The sequence below is a fragment of the Perca fluviatilis genome, chromosome 3 (genome assembly GCF_010015445.1).
Source record: "Perca fluviatilis chromosome 3, GENO_Pfluv_1.0, whole genome shotgun sequence".
Classification (NCBI taxonomy): Eukaryota; Metazoa; Chordata; class Actinopteri; order Perciformes; family Percidae; genus Perca; species Perca fluviatilis.
The window spans coordinates 10,526,637-10,544,118 of record NC_053114.1 but is presented as its reverse complement, the minus strand read 5'-3'; the positions used below and the strand labels follow the sequence as shown (position 1 = coordinate 10,544,118).

The 17,482-nt window shown below is 38.8% G+C and overlaps 1 protein-coding gene across 1 annotated transcript in view; it reads right to left on the bottom strand.

Moving 5' to 3' along the window:
- LOC120555948 (mucin-5AC-like) overlaps window positions 1-16,281 on the bottom strand; it is an 81,244-nt gene extending 64,963 nt beyond the window's left edge. The window contains exons 1-11 of the mRNA XM_039795168.1: window positions 16,226-16,281; window positions 15,497-15,833; window positions 10,291-10,405; window positions 8,229-8,487; window positions 7,738-7,852; window positions 6,631-6,715; window positions 4,780-4,886; window positions 4,095-4,305; window positions 3,883-4,008; window positions 3,653-3,770; window positions 2,319-2,457 (exon numbers count right to left, since the gene is read on the bottom strand). Coding sequence (XP_039651102.1) covers window positions 2,319-2,457; window positions 3,653-3,770; window positions 3,883-4,008; window positions 4,095-4,305; window positions 4,780-4,886; window positions 6,631-6,715; window positions 7,738-7,852; window positions 8,229-8,487; window positions 10,291-10,405; window positions 15,497-15,833; window positions 16,226-16,281 — 1,668 coding nt within the window. The remainder of the gene's footprint in view (window positions 1-2,318; window positions 2,458-3,652; window positions 3,771-3,882; window positions 4,009-4,094; window positions 4,306-4,779; window positions 4,887-6,630; window positions 6,716-7,737; window positions 7,853-8,228; window positions 8,488-10,290; window positions 10,406-15,496; window positions 15,834-16,225) is intronic.
- Window positions 16,282-17,482: the final 1,201 nt, after the last annotated feature.

Below are 17,482 nucleotides of genomic sequence, written 5' to 3'. Positions count from 1 at the left end.
CAATCACCAATCAGCTGAACATACAGCCTGTAAACGGACAAGGTAAGGAGGATATGACAGATCCCAGCAAATAGCCAACAACAATAACACAAGAACAGACATTCCGACAGAGAGAGGACCATATCAGGTCAAAGGAATTGATTTCCTCAGAGAAAAAAACTTAAGATAAGCTTTTTTTTCTCTAGAGGTTTTAACTTGTGAACCTGCTGATATGCGCCCTGCTGGACACTTGTGTGTATGCCTGTGTGTGTTTTTTTACACACAGATTGCAATATATGCAATGTTATTACAGTCACTATTTAGATGAATTAAAATTAGATTATTTAGAAAATAGCTGTGCTGTCATGACTTTGCTGTAAAGGGGTTTGGAATCTATTGGATTTATTATGCTGCAGACCTGTTGGTTACTAAATGACCATTCACATACACTGGACATGTGCCGGTGTAAACATTAAGCAGATTATCCAATGTTTTTATGTGGTTCAAATGATGGATGTAAAAAGTTAAAAATACAGAAAATATTTTGGAGAAAGAAAAACAATGGCAAAAAAGTAGGAACAGGGATTAGCTTGGACTGACAGCGAGGTGGAACTAACTAATCTATATGCAACTATATATATTTTACGGGATTGTTCCGGTGCCGCCGGAGGTTCCGCCAAATGTCCCTCACCTTCAGCTTTCTTTGTGGTGGCATTCTAAACTCCAGTGGATTTATGAGGACTATGGTTAACTGCTCCTCAGATATCTGCAGGGTAAATCCAGACAGCTAGCTAAACTATCTGTTGAATCAGTTTTTTTTGGAATGTGCACATGTTCCACCAAAAGAAGTTCCTTTTCTATTTTGCAGCGACACCGTTGCTCTGTCCGGCACTTAGCACCGCCTAAGACAATTGTGATTGGTTTAAATAAATGCCAATGAACCAGAGCATATTTTTTCTCCTATCCTGGAATGTTGTGTGGACTAGCCAGACCCTCCTCTGCAGCCTGTGGAGATAGGTCTGACAATGCGAGACTACTGAAATATATAAACCTACCTAACCAGACATGTATAAAGTACAAGAGACCCAGACTTGAGTAAAAGTACAAGTGCTCTATCAAAAAAGTGACTTGAGTAGAAGTTGAAGTGCTCTTTAAGCACCACACTTAAGTGGAAGTATTAAAGTATTCAACATTTTATTATTTATTGCAAGTAGTTTATTTAAAAATGTTACTACTCAAGTACTGAAAGTATTGTGTTATGTAGTTATTAATGAAAGCAGTCAAAAGTTTGAATATCATATTGTTTATATTATTTCAAATGTTTAGCCTAGAGGACACTCACAATTCCTTTGGCTGCAGCAGCAGTACAAGGACAGGAATGTGCAACACCGCAGCATGTCATGAACTGCAGGTAGTTAGTTAGCTAGCGCTTACTGATAGCTCAAGCTGGTGTGCCATTTGTGTATTATATTTGTAACTTACCTTGATATGTTTCTTCAAATTCAACGGTGAATTTTTGAAGGCCATTATTTCGCAATCTTTTGGGTAGGCACTTCATTCTATATGAATTGTCTTTAACTCCGACAAATGAAAACATGGACCCTAAGTACGGCCAGGGGTGGTCTCCTTCCTCACCCTCACCGCCACAATCACTCCAAGTTGAAGGTGTGGCGTTTCCGGTTCTTCCATCTCAAAACAAACTAACAAAGCTCCAGTGTTCTCAATGCTTCTTATAAGACAGCATGATCGCTTGATTCGCTCAATGATGAGCCAGCTTCATCAAACCTGGTGACAGAGCCATCTACGATTCGTAACATTTTTATAATTGTAACGAGTAACGATGCAGCACATAAAAAATGTATCAGAGTAAAAGTATTAAACTCATCGAAAATATGTACTGAAATAAAAGTGGATGTAGGAGAAAAAAAATTATAGTACAGTAGTGTACAGCTACAGCCTTTTAGTTCTTAAGTACAGTAGTGAAGTAGTTCTACTTTGTTACTATACATCTCTGGACCTAACAGATAAGTCATGACGGACGTGCGCCATCGATTCTAAAGGTCTCCATTTCTGCAAGCAACCCCAGAGTTTTCCAACCAAAATGGGGACAGCAGTGTTTCCAAATGTCTCCGTTTTAGGGGCTCAGAAACGCCAGTAGTGCAGACGTGAGGCATAAATGTAGCAAAAGATTTTTAAACCAAAATGTAGTTGTGTAAATGTAGCCTATGTCTGTGTAGATGGTTTATCAATCCATGCTTCTGGTATTCAGTGGTATAACTCTGTTGTGTACATGTATGTGGTGATATACTAGCAGGGTTGCAGATAATGATATGTGTTACCTTAGCCAGCACATAGGAGCAGTCCCCATGGAAGGTGTAGACTTTTCCATCGAAGGTGTTGACGTGGGCTCCTCCCTTCACAGAGCAGGTTCCTGGACAGTTCTCCTCCGTACATGTCCACTGGCCACTCTCACAAACACTGTGAACACACACACACACACACACACACACACACACACACACACATGCCAGGAATAAAAAAAATAAAAAAATCAGCAGCAACAGCAGCAGTGTAATCAGTGTAATTATTGATCTGGTGAAAATTACGTTACTACAGGTGATTTCACCATTGTTATGCTACAATGCTTTAAATCAACTATTTTTCTCTCAGCTCATTGCATCACTTCAGAACAGGTGTTTGCAGGAGGAAGGAAGATTAAATATGCAGATTATGCTGGATATAATAAGCGAGAACACAGCATCTGTATCAATTGTCCGTGATGCATGACTATGCACAGATTGCCGATTGAGTATGCATCATTGACTAATGACGCATACTCAATGGGCAATCTGTCACATGTTTGAAGCATGTTTCATGCAAACATACTAATACAGAGGAACATTATTGACATTGTCTCACTCCCCTCTACATACCCATAAATATACTTATGTAACAGCAAATACTACAATCTGCATGGACCATCAGATGAGCCTTCCAGCTGTAGCCACTCAAAAAAACAACCCATACTTAATGATTATTCTAATGCTGTAAATTCAAGGTCAATGCATTTAACTGCAATAAATTTATTGTTTTTGTTTTTTAGGGCTTTTATGGCTTTTAATTGATAGGATAGCTTGAAAAAAAGAAAAAGGAGAGAGGGGTGAAGTAAAATGTGCAAGTAAAATTGTGACTTAATGATTTAAACAAACAAGATGCACTTACAATGTAATTGTAAAAAGGGTTGAAGTAGTTGTATGTTTTTTAAATGCATTAGCACTTGTAGTCATCCCATTGTCGTCCCTATTCTTTATTATAATGTTAGCATGGCACACACAAGAAAAAAATCCTAATTTTGTAGATTATGAGGAGTTTTTTTCAATCATCATTAAAGATGAAATAAGTAAAAAGATGTGAACACAGATTTTATTCATTATCTAAAATGTTATCAAATAAATAACTAGGCTACATTTACATTGCTCAGGCAGTGAAACATTGCCGTAAGTGTTGGTCGATTAGGGGCTCTGAAACGCCAGAGCAATGTTAATGCGAGGTGTAAATGTAGCAAAAGATATTCGTTTTTAAACCAAAACATAGTAATGTAAATGTAGCCTCAAGTGAACAACTGAACTCTTGTTCCGTTGTATTTATTTGTACACCCGAGTTTTCATCTTACCATGATCCACAAGTGTAAGAGTAGGACTCTCCTGACTTGTAGACGTTGTTGTTGTGCAGACATGGACACTGATCCACTGTGATACAGCCAGTGTTACTGATGTCATCAAAGACCGTTCCTGAAAGGGAGAGGAGAGACTGTCAGGTTTTATGTCTGGGAATGAGACATGATTGAGACAGCATATGCTTTCATATAGAGTTTTCACTGTAGTGTGAAATGTGTACGGATACCAGCAGGGCAGCGGCAGCCATCACTGTAGTGACTGTCACATGTCTGGCTGGCCTGAGGGGTGGAGCAGCTGTCAGTACATGAACTGCTATACTCCAAGAACTCCATGTTGTATGGACATTTCATATCTGAAGGAACAAACACTTCAATGTTGCTGTACACGTGACAATCAAAGACAAAATGCAAAACATGAGGCAAATAACAGCACCCTTACAGCAAAACGTTGCATTTCTCCATTGTTGGGGCTGGCCACCTGCATGGATACACTCTCTGGAGTACTCTGAGATGGTTTTGCAGAGGGCAGAGTCAACGTTTTCTTTAGAGTTGCACATATCAGCCATACAGACTTTACTGAAGGATTCCACATCCAGAAGGTTTTGGCAACTACTAAATGAAGCACTGGAGAAGATCTGGTCACAGAATAGCTGAAAAACATACCAAATCAGTCAATTTGTCATAAATTCCAGTTTGGAGTCTTAACAATCTTTAGATACTTGGATGTAGATGATTTGCAGAGACAATGAGGTGTAGATCAGTGTGAAGTCTGAGGAGCAGAGCATGGTGTGCTAGAGACGTGTGCCAATTTGAATAAAGTGTTTCTTATATTTTAAAATTATCATTAAGAAGCTTTGTCTCACACTATAGTCTTCACTCTCACAGTGGTGAAATGCAATGTTGTGGGTAAAACTGATTAACCTACAGTTATTTTCTATGCTATCAAACCACCGCAAAATAACAGCTGTAACATGTTTGCATTATAGAAAATGTAAAACCTACCGAAAATCTGCAGAATTTCAAGCACATTTTTTTTTCAACCTTGGCACAGATAACATAGTGTAGGGCCCCTCATTCTTCACACATGTGACTTTATGAGATGTTTAATAAAAGTAAAGAGTTACCTTATCGCCACAGCTCAGGACTGGGTTGAACACAGGCTCATCACAAGTCTCTGTTGGCCCATCCACCTTCCAGGTATCAGCATAGTCCATTAGAGACAGCAAAAGTCCTACAGTCAGTCACACAACAATGGACATTGTGATTATTCAGCCCAGAATCTTTCAGTTTGTAGGAAAAAATGCTGTTCATAACTGTTTAAAAGCTAGGGACCAATTTGCAACCTCTCCTCACCGGTGGATAAAAGCCTTGAACTGAGATTGCACTGATTTTAGTTTCTAAAGAGACTGACTTATTTTTTATTTACCTAGTGTAGGTTGGCTAAGTTTACTAACAGCAACACCCTGCTTTACACTCTGTTGCACATTCACACCTGTCCTGGGAGATTAACCCAATTCTACCCCAGTCTTATACCAATGGCCACTGTGTTTGCTGTGATAATGCCATTGTCTGTTTTAATTAAAATATGAGGTTCTTTGTTTTGGAAAATAGACTTGACATTGATTGTGAATCTTTTTATTGTCTTACACTTTACTTGCGGCCAGCAAATATCGCTCATAAGTCCTCATAATTGTGTTATAGTATCATACAATAGCTAATTCCATGTATACAGTGCTGTCATCAGATTCTTCTTTCAAATATGGTTGTCAATTTGACATGGAGGTAAGAAGCTAAATGAATGCTGAACATTATGTCCACCACTTATAATAATATATAACCCTTGTTGTACGTTGTAATGCATGATTAAAAAAATTATAAAGAGTTTAATAAAGCATTATAAATGCATTTATATGTCTTATAAGGTTACAATAGACACCACACAGTGTGATACTAATCTTTTTTAATGTTTGTGTTTTATTTTTCATTGCCAATACTTGTTTCAGTGCCAACACAACTTCACTGCCAGTATTTCCTTTTTTTAGTTTAAGTTTTGTTTTCAATGCATATTTTTTTTCTGATGCCAAAATGTACTCTCCCTGTTTTAGCTCCATAGAATTGTAGTTTTGAGCTGTTGTTGAGGGCATTTTAACATGTATATTATTTATTACATTTGTTTTTGTCATTCTGTTCAAATAAATCTTTCTAGTTGCTCCCACTTGTGGAAGACTTATTTAATTTTTAATTCTCTAAGTATTTCTAAACAATGATTGGCCTGAATTTAAAGCTAGTCTGTAAGTGTCCACCGATCACAAGAATCAGAAGGGATTTTGATAAAAATAAATCCAAGTTGTGAATAGTTGCTAAGCTCTGCACAGAGCCGCTGCAAAATAGCGTCAGGAAGAACTTGTTTTGGTGGAACGTGTATGTTCAAAAGTTGTTATAGTCGTGCAAGAGAAAACTCAGATTGGACAGATAGTCTAGCTAGCTGTCTGGATTCACCCTGCAGAGATCTGGGGAGGAGTTAACCATAGTTCTCATAAATCCACCGGAGTTTAATTATCAACACAAAGAAAGCGGAAGGAAACGGACATCGGCGAAAAGACATGCATCTGGCGGAATTTCTGGCACCGGAGATATCACAGAAGTGGAACGTCGTGGATATAGACTAGCGCTGGAGTATGGTCAAGCTACACCGGCTATCCATTCTGGGTTAGGGCACTGTACATCTGTTGGTCCAGACTAATTGCTAACTGTCTGCTAACTATATATATCCCAAAATAAATAATAAACATAAGGTATGCTTTTACTTTGATATCAAAGTTTGATACTATTGATCAGTGTAAAAAAATACTAATCATATCAACTGTGAATCATGAAATATCCAAAGAGACACAGGATGTTTTAAAGCCACTGCCATTAGATGCTGCATGCCTAATATTAAAGTATCTATTCGCACATTGAGTACACTGACTTACCATCTTTCATGAAATCTTTGGAAACACCGTCAAAGTTTCCACAAAGTCCACATGTCTGGTTGTGGTATTTGTTATCTATTTCAACCTGTGAACACATCCCAAATAGTTATTGGCAAAATCACAAGTTAGTAATTTATCATTTAATTTTATAAATAAAAATGTGACATATGTCATTCTTTCTATATGATCCACTTGTAGTAGGTGAGACTCATGTGCTGTGTGTGACCTCTGACATGGGTAAACTCTTTCGCAGTGTTTGATTTGGGTAATTATTGTAGGAGAGTAAAGCTTTTCTTTTCAAGCTGGTGCATGACTGTCTGCAAATTACACACGTTTACTTAAAGCAGTTACATTTACATTGTGGTTTTCAGGCTTGACCTATTCACGTTGTTTGCTTATCTCTCCAGGACATATCCTGCAAAGTGACTCGCTACTGCTATTCAGTCATATTTGATCAATAAGCTGAGGCTTCTTCCTGTTTCCTCAGTCATGGAGGTTACTTTTCTTTAGTGCAGTTTGTCTGCCTCAAATCAGATCTCAGTGAGATTTAAATGCAGGCCTTTGGCCATGGACGAACTGATTTTGGTGTTCATATTTTCACCTTAACTGTTACAGTATGTGCAGAAACATTTCAGGACATGCACTACGGCAACATAAGACATTTAACTGACCGTAGTCACATGTGCTCATTTTTCATTCATGGCATCTGTCAGACAGCGAGTGTATTAAAGTGCTACAGTGCTTGTAACTACAGAGGGTTCTTATTTATGGCCAGAAAGCAAAAGTATTGATTTAACTGTTCATAGTTAAAAAGAGTGTCCGATTAAATTACTCCAGGCCCTGAGGAGTCGATGCCTCCATCCTAAATGGATCAGCTCCGACTCTATATTTAAAGAGTACAGTTATCAGTGGTAATAATGTTTGCCTTTTGTCAGACTAAAAAGAGTGGACTGCTCACCATTAATACCTCAAATTATTCAGCTAGTTTGCGAACAACTGTGACAGTGGTTAATAGTTTGATGAGCTGATGGGACTAAACTTCACTGGCTGTTTTCATCATACTTATGAAATGGGGTTTGGTGACATATGAGAGGGTGTGCTACATACATCCAGGGAGTCGTCCAGGTTCCAGATAACTCTAATTCCCAGCTTAGCTTCGACAGAGATACTAGATGTGGTCTCCTTGATAGTCAACCCGAGTGTGACAAATGGCAAAGACACCCTGCAGTGAACACAGAGAGTTAGTTTGAAAATAAAACAGAAGCTGACACAAAGTCTTTTTCTAGCTTGATTTATCAAAGCTTTGTTGTGGAACTTTCATGTAAACCTTAAGTGATAATCACTACAGTAAAAAAATAAAAACCCAAACAAACCAATAACACAAAATCTACAAATAAGTTATATTATATATATATTTTTAAGATACAGAAAAAACTTTCAAACTCAACCTCATATTTCAATACTGTAGTGTTGAATGTGAATATTTGATTACAGCAAAATTCCCAACATGTAAAACTCAGGCTGTTACATGGAATATATGAGGTATAATGTCTCAGGGATAGGCCTAAATGTATATGACTGGTCTGGACTGAACTTACGTCTGGCCATTGACAATCAATGAGCTGTTGGAGAGCTCCACCACAGAACTATCCAACTTCATGATGATGTTGCTAATGGTGGGGATGTCGTTTACTATCTTGCGTCTCATCTGGATGTTAAAATTTTCATAGCTGTTCTTACACTGGGAGGCCACAACATGGTTACAGGTGGAGGGCAGGTTGAAGAAATTTCCATCAAAGGTCTTCCAGTGATAGTGTCCCCAAGTCGTGCACACTTGGCCGATGTGATCTGCATTAGCTACAACAGCATTAACATATTAAAAAATATTTTTAACTGACAAAAGTTATTAAAAAACATTTGTTGTGCATTTGCACGGTTACCTGAACCCAGGCTCAGTGTCTGTAGAGATGGAATGATGGTTACTGTATTGAAGAGAAGAAACAATCATTTTTTTATGTAGAAATGTTTCCCACAGATATTCTGTATTAGCTTATTCCGACACTTAACTGAAACTATATAATGAGTGACCAGGGCTACCCCATTATCCTATACTATGATTGGTGGGACCTTAGTTGGAACCAACTGTTTGACATTATTTTAATACTTATGATTGTGAATAAAGAATGGAAGTTTTATATTACATTTATAAGGTTCTACTTTGTTGTGTTGTGATTGTGGGGAGTGCCCGTTAGTCCGACAGCCTATTATTCCGAAACCCCAATACCAAAACCCCCTATAGAAAAATGCCACTCTGCCATTATTTCTGGTTAGGCATTTCGATTAAGCTACCTCTGTCGTCTTTTTCCTTTAAAATCTTAGTGTTTTTTTTAAAAGTTTCTTCAAAAACAATTATGTTGGGGTGGCAGTAGATCAGTCTGTAAGGAGTTGGGTAGGAAAACGGAGGATCACCGGTTCAATTCCCCATACGGACCAATATACAGAGTTTGGTCTGGTAGCTGGAGAGGTGCCAGTTCACTGCCAAGGTGCCCTTGAGCAAGGCTACGAACTCCCAACTTCTCATGGGTGCCTGTCTATGTGCAGTCACCTCACTCTGACATCTCTCCATAGGTCCTGAGCAAGTGTGTGTATTTCAGGCCTGAGTGTAATGTAACCCTAACCCTAACAACAGAGTAAAAATATTTAAATTTCCTTTGCAGGATTAATAATGTTAAATGTTAAAGTGTGTGTATTTTAAGAACAATAGGACTTCGGAACAGTTAGCTTTGGTTTTTCGGGGTAACAGGCTGTTGGACTAAATTGCTTAATTTCCAATGACAAGTTTTTTGGCCTCTGTAATATTGGACTGTTGGACAAATGGACAGTCCCCCCAATCACGACACAACAAAATGCCCATACAAATGTAATATAAAGCTTCCATACTTTATTCTTAAATCCTCGGAATAGTGGACCGTAAGGAAAGTTAACTCAAGGTCAACGTAAACTTTTGATATGACATGGGACACGAACAGCAGTCTCGTGCTTGTTTGACCCATCCATCCACCCTGACCTCCTCCCGTGTCACCTTTCTTGTTCTTTATTACTATAAAGTTGCTCTGAGCGTCTAATAATGATGAGGATGGGTATGGAATTAGTTGCCTTTTGCATCTTATACAGATGCTAAAGGATGCCTCTGTGAGTCGGCATCAGAAGTCGAGGACCACTGACCAAGCGTTGGTATTTGACAAGTTGGGAGTGAGAATAGGTTGACCAAAGACAATTCAATAAAATGGACTATTGTAGATATACAGCTTGGAACTTATATTCATATAGTCAGAATCTTAGGAGATGTCTTGTATAGGTTTAAATAATACTTGTATTGCAATGGTAACAGATGATTGGCAACTTCTAAGCTGCTTTAAGCTTTGAATTAAAGTTTAGAAGTCAGAGTATGTGAATTACAAAACAGTTTCTTTCTTATGATATTTTACAAAAAAATACAAAGAAAAACTACAAGTTATCAAAACAAAATATTAAGGATACACCAAAATGAACTTCTGTTAATTACATCCAGTACATCCTCTCTTTGACCTGTTCCAATCATCTTGTACTGTATCCAATAAGTGCAAAGCTTTAAGAATTTTTCAGGTCATCATCACTCACCAGTCTGAGTGAATGTGTTGACCAGCAGCACCAGGTAGATGAGCCATAATGTGGATTGGAGTCCTGTGGTTCCCATGTTTGGTCCTGAGGACTGACCCACTATGAGAGCACTCACCTGGAAGAATCCCTTTATAACCAGTGAAGGTGGAGCTAAGAGAGAGAGAGAGAGAGAGAGAGAGAGAGAGCGAGAGAGAGAGAGAGAGAGAGAGAGAGTGTAAGGCATTTACATATTAAATAAATACCTGCACACAAGGTTACTATTTCAACATGTAACATGCCATCACCTCCATCACTGCACTGACCGGCTTGTTCATCTTACAGGCAGGGGGACTGGGGGGCAAAAGGGGGCCTGAGTATACAGGGGCTCATGGGAGGAGGGCCCACAAAGATACTAGAATGAATAGCTGTAGATGCGGGGAGGGGCCCATAGAGAATGACTATGTACGGGCCAGGGTCCAGAATTGTGTAGTACACCCCTGCCTACAGGCCTTTAATGAAATACAGAACCAACAGGAGGCTTTGATTTTTTTTTTTGTATTAAACACCTCTGGCAGCAAATATTTATACCCTACACACCCTTATTGAAAACTACACCAAAATTAAAAATTTAACATTTTTAAATACCAACGCAATGCTGATTCGGAAAAAAAATATATAAAATGACAACCGAAATTCTTTTAAAAATCATATTAAAAGTTTGCCCCAAAAAGCACATTCCCTCCAAAAATTCAATTCCAAAAAAGAGGAATAAAATGTTGGCAGCATTTAAATGAAGCTGATTACTTGCATACAATGCTCTTCTGAGCACCAGGACATTGCAACAGTATTACATGTCGTGTGTACATATCCCAAATACAAAGACATAAGAATAAAAAATTTGAAAATATTATACAAGGATTGCCTGCCTACCCAGAGGACAAAAAGCTGCTCATCAGACACAGAATCGGGAGCACCTTATATGGCAGCCAGTGTATGAACGTGTGTGAATGGTGAATGATGCCTGCACTGTGTAAAGCGCTTTGAGAAGTTGTTAAGACGACAAGTTCATAAAAAAAGCATTTTCACCAGCTGTAGCTGTCGTCATCCCTCCCAGAATCAAACAGGGACCCACATCTTGCTACTTTATCCATCCAAAAGGCTTTCCCATTACTGTTCTTCTTGCCATCTTGCCAAGTGCCTTAATACCAATTTCCATTCCCCTCAATGATGGTTCAGCAGACTCCTACCACTTGTTCACTAACAAAATGACTACTATATTGAAGCTCTGATGCAGTGCTTTGAACATCATTGCTACGGTATATTGAAACAAGCCTTGGGCTCTGGTATTAACAGGGTCTCAGATGAATCCCCAACAGCCTGACATCATGATGTCATGTTGACATTTTTTGTTGACACTTTCTATTATTAATATAATGTGTAGGATTGTGGGACAGAGGTGGAATGCTTTCTATTTTACATTTATCTTATTCAAGTTTAAGGACAAAAGACATGGATGGATTACTGAATGGTCCTATTTGGGCACAGGGTGTGCCACGGCCTCTGTGATTTAACATTTCTTGTTGGTGAATCAAAGGGTTTAAACTTCTTCTTGAAAGCATGTTAAGTGTGATGATTTACAAAAATCATAACACCTGAATGAGTTGTGTGTCTACAGATATGCTGAGTTGGAAAAAGGGCTTTTGTGTCCAAGGGCCCATCACATCCCAGTCTGAAAGAGAATCTGTGCATTATGAGTTCATGCAAGCAGGGACTATAAAGAGACAAAATTTTACTCCAATCACATAGTTCCACTTTGCTTTAAATTTACTATTGAGTATCAAAATACTACATGTTAATAAATAAAAATGACTTACAACTACCAAGCAGTCTGAATAAAACATTTAGACCCTAAATATCTAATCAAAGTCTTATTAAGTGCGTAAGACATCTCAATATTCAGCGGTCCGCACCCATCACTTAGTCTGCGATAGAAATTGAACACAATATGGGCACATTGTTCAAGTGTAAATATTCCGTGTGTTGCTCTAGGGAGGTGTGAAGGATTGTGTTAATGTCACAGGTGTGCGTAAATAATCCACAGTGACTCAGCTCCCTCAGACCAGGATATGCATCCTGTGGAGCATCTTTGATAAAAGCTCTGCTCTGCTTTGAGTGTTTGTGTTGTGTCAACAAAGAATTATTAGCCAATAATAACACTGTCAATGCAGCAAATGTCATGGCATGCAAAAAAGAAATCAGATTTTACTTGTTGAAGTTGAATTATAGTATGAAATAACATCGGTTCAGAAGGTGTCTTTACGGTTGACTGTCATTTGGATGGATAATTTGTTATGATGATGATGATAATGATGATACTTTTTTTAAACATATTTTTATTGTTTTTTGCGAAAGACATAAAACAATTGCAGTCGCAACAAAAATATCTATCTATCTATCTATCTATCTATCTATCTATCTATCTATCTATCTATCTATCTATCTATCGATCTACACTGAAAAAAATGTATTTACTTGATCGGTCCCACATGATCAGAATGTAGCTAACTGACATGATGATGATGATAATGATGATGATGATACTTTTTTTAAACATATTTTTATTGTTTTTTGCGAAAAACATAAAACAATTGCAGTCGCAACAAAAATATCTATCTATCTATCTATCTATCTATCTATCTATCTATCTATCTATCTATCTATCTATCTATCTATCTATCTATCTATCTATCTACACTGAAAAAAATGTATTTACTTGATCAGTCCCACATGATCAGAATGTAGCTAACTGACATACTTTTTCTCTCTCTCTCTCTATTACTTATTTATTGTCAAACCAACATATTTTATTCATCATTTATTTATTTATATTATTAGAATGTCTATTAAAATTGTGTTGATTTAACATACAATTTTTCCATTACAGTAATATGAATTTATTGTGTAATGTTAACTAATTTCATCATGTTCAGGATAGCTGATTTTAGACTGTAACTGCAACTTGATTTCTTAAAGCTAGTATTATGTAAAGGTATTATGTAACTTTAAGGCAATTTCACCATGTCTCTGTTAAACCAAAAAAATAAACACAGAGAGAAAAATGTTTTAGAAAACTCTTAAAATTGTTTTCATAATGGCTTCACAAGGGATAAAGCGGTCCATCTGGTATAGTAGTACCAAAGATGCCTGTTGGTTTATCGCTGACAGCTCAGTCTTTACTAAAATAGCCTGTTTTCTAGAGAGATAACTTTTTCTTTGTTTCCAAAAGGTTATTTCCATGCAGTTTCATGCAAATCCTGTCCAGTTAATTCAAACAAAAGATCTAGTCCAAATGGTATAGCCATACCAATGATGCCTTTAGGGACAACTACGCCATTTGGCAACGGTGGAAGAGCCTGTTTTTAGAGTGAGTGCTTTGTTGGAAAGTTTCCCTCCATCAAGTTCCATGAAACGAAGGTCAGCAGGGTGCTGAAGTTCAGGGCATACATTAGTCCAAACAGCATAGCAACAGCTATGTATACATAATGGTGGAGTCCGGCGACAGTCAAACCAATTTATATTTCCACAAAATTGGCATGAATAATCATAATGGTATACATGCGTGTGTGTGTGAGTCAAAACTAAATAAAGTTAAAACTTGTTTTGAACAATTTCTTTGTCATCTGCAGATTGGTTTTAAGTAGGGGGGAAATACTAGAAAGTATACTAGTTTGTGGATCCAAAAGTCCAACAAGGTACATACCTTTTGTACATCATTTATTTATCACATACAGCAGATTGACATTTGAGTTCCACAATTATGTCTGTGAGACAAAGCTGCACTTGTTGCAGAATTACTGTTAGCTTAGTGAGCCGAGCGTATGTTTGCAATTCATCATTGTAGTACCTCCTTAACATACAAATGTTTAAATGTTTTACCCTAAGAACTTATTTTTTGCCATGTCATAACCATATTTAATTTATAATCAGATGATTTGCAGCGATGCAATGTCAGCATTGTCATATTGCTCTCAACAACTTGGCTTCAAAATGCCTCATGTAAAAAGTTGCTTATCTGACTCCTTTTCATAATTTCACAACTACACACTTTTGCTTGGTGTTGAGAGGTAAGTGATTATTGGTTTTTTATTAGTCAGTCTAGTTGGATACATGTTAAATTAAGTAAACATCCCTGTTTAGCAAGACTTTTATGAATACCTGTTCTCTCCACCCATTATCCTGAGAAAGATCTGACTTGTATGGGATGTATGCTGAGTGGCACCACCTAGCCCAAAGGCACTGTGTCACACTGGGAGTGTTACTGCAACTCTGTGTGTAGCTTTCAGCCAGTTAGGCTTCTCTATCATCACAGTTTTGCTATGCTCTTTCTGTTATACCTTTATCTCACAAGTCCTGGGCAAATACTCAGGGTTGGGATGTAAACTAGAAGCAGGATGTGGCCACAACATGCATGTATGGAGGTGATAGACTTCTCAGACAGCTACTGATTGATGGACTACAGCTGAATGCGTAGGACAAGGAGGGTAAACACACGCACACGCACACACACACACACACACACACACACACACACACACACACACTCACACACACACACACACACACACACACACACAAGCTTACTTATGTTGAATAACAACCACCATGTGGCTGATACAATCACTTTGTCCTCAGAAACGTCATACATCTATTGTGTGCATATTTCCCATTGAGAGGACTGAGACAATGCATTGAACACTATAATCCCAACAAACATGGTATTGCAAAAAACGTCATTGATGTTTTAAGGCAATGCCTTATTTTACAGGTAATAATAATAATGATAATAATATAATAGTAATATTTAATTTCCTAAAGAAATGTACATGTACCTTTTTTTTTTTTTTTAAGAAAGGTTCCTGGTTACATGTACAGAGCATTTTTTCATTAGAATACTGTATGTGGACTAGCCAGACCTTCCTCCACAGTGCTGTGGAGGTAGGTCTGGCAATGCAATACTATCTTTTTGTCTTTTTTCTCTGTAAACCAACAACTCAAAATACTCAAACAACTGCCTCCGAACATGGAAGGAATGGGAAAACTCCGGAATCAGGGCAGGGCAGACAATGGCTGTTTTCGAAACCACATACTATACGAGCATTGAGTACTGATTTGGCCAAATTGTACCATGTAGTATGCAGTATGTAGACAAAAGCAAAATCTGCGGTACTGGAAATGAGGTGAAGAAGGCGGAACCCCTCTGGCGGCCAGCAACAAAGGCGGAACCCCTCTGGCAGCTGGCGACAAAGGCAGAACCTCTCTGGTGGAACCCATCTGCCGGCTGAGCAGGGGGCCGACGGCAAAGTATTTCTGGAGGCCGAGCAGGACGGCTCGGGGCCGGCAACAGGGCAACTGGGCCAGGGGCCAGCAACAGGGCGGCTGGGGACACCAGGGACTGCTGAGGCAAGGGAGATGGGGAAACCAGGGACTGCTGAGGCAAATTCCTGGTGATCCTGCAGCTTATCAGGGGCAGGCAGTTACAGAACTGTATCTGGGGAACCCAGCAGCTGAGGGGAGTCAGAAAAGGATGCTGAAGTAAACAGGGGCACAGGAACTTTGCACTGAAAGGGCAACAGGGGACAGCTGAAGCTCTAGAGACAACTGAGGCAAGGAGCTTGGGATAGTTCACCAGGAGACTGTAAAAGTTCAGTTGACTGAGGATGGTAAAAGTCCAGATTCAGCAGCAAAACCAGGGAACTGCTTAGGCTCGACAGCAGGGTGAGGGGTCTACAGCAGTTCAGTGGGGGAAGGCGGCTGACCACGTTGCAGACTGACTGAGGAGGTTTAGACCATGATGTGGGAAGGGTGACTGGCTGAAGACTAGCATGCAGTTGTAGAGACTGACTGCTAGCAGGCTGGAGTGGGGGCAGACTGCTAGCAGGCTGAAGTGGAGGCTCACTGATAGGGGGCTCTAGGAAGTCCTTTATTCACTGAGGCAAATAACTCCTGAGCCATGGCTTAGAAGAAGCCTTCTGGCGAGTTCCTAGTAAGCAGAGGTGTCAAGTAACGAAGTACAAATACTTCGTTACCTTACTTAAGTAGAAGTTTTGGGTATCTATACTTTACTGGAGTCATTATTTTACAGCAGACTTTTTACTTCTACTCCTTACATTTTCACGCAATTATCTGTACTTTCTACTCCTTACATTTTAAAAATAGCTTTGCTAGTCTTATTTCAGTTTGTCTTGTTTTCATTCTGGCTTGTCATCGTTCAAAAAAACACACACACAAAAAAAACCTATCCAGATAAATCGCGCCACCCGGAGAGAGTGAATTTGATTGTGGTTGGATGAGAAGTCCGACACCCTATTGGTTTGTACACGATCCATTGCACCTGCACAGACCCGGTGCTTATATGGCACCGGTGCCTTAATAACCATTATCTACCGGACCGAATAGCAACGCGGATTTCGGTGCCTTATTTAGGTGCCACTTAAATGCCTGCGCTTTTCTCTGATGCTCCGAAAACGGACGTTAGAGGGAACTGAAACATCGCCGCACGGGACGCTAGTCAACACTATACTCGACAGCAGGTAACGTTAGCCTACCGTTAGCTAGCAGCTGGAGTAAACACAGTTAAAATGCTGACAGCTAAACGGTGTAAAAGTGTGTCTGTATTTCACTGTAGAGGATTGTAACACCAGACTGTAGCTGCCGTTGTCTGAAAAACACAGACTCAACCTGAAATAAGTTATTGTTATAAGTTATTGTTATTACATTTTTAATAAATCATTTAAATTTGACCCTGTGGTCATAGCAATACACAAGCCGTTCTTTTATGTCGCCTTGTGCTCCTGTAGTGGAAGTTTCCTTTGCAGCAGGGGGAGAGTTTTCAGAGTTTAGTAAATTGAAACAAATAAGACAGACTGAGACTAAAACCATGTTGGGTTTTTGTATTTTATTAAAAAAGAATATATTTGCAAATATAGGAGCAACATGATTTCACAAAAGGCTGCAGCCCAGTGTGGAGTCAGTTTCTCAAATGAGTGAACAGAAACACTAGGCTTATATGCATCTTCAGAGTGACAGCACACACGCACTTGGCTTAGTATGACGCTACAATTTTACATGCAATCTGATACACATGAAGACAATCAAGAAAATACAAGAGACATCTTGGAGACATCTCACCTCCTCCTCCTGACTGTCATCCCCC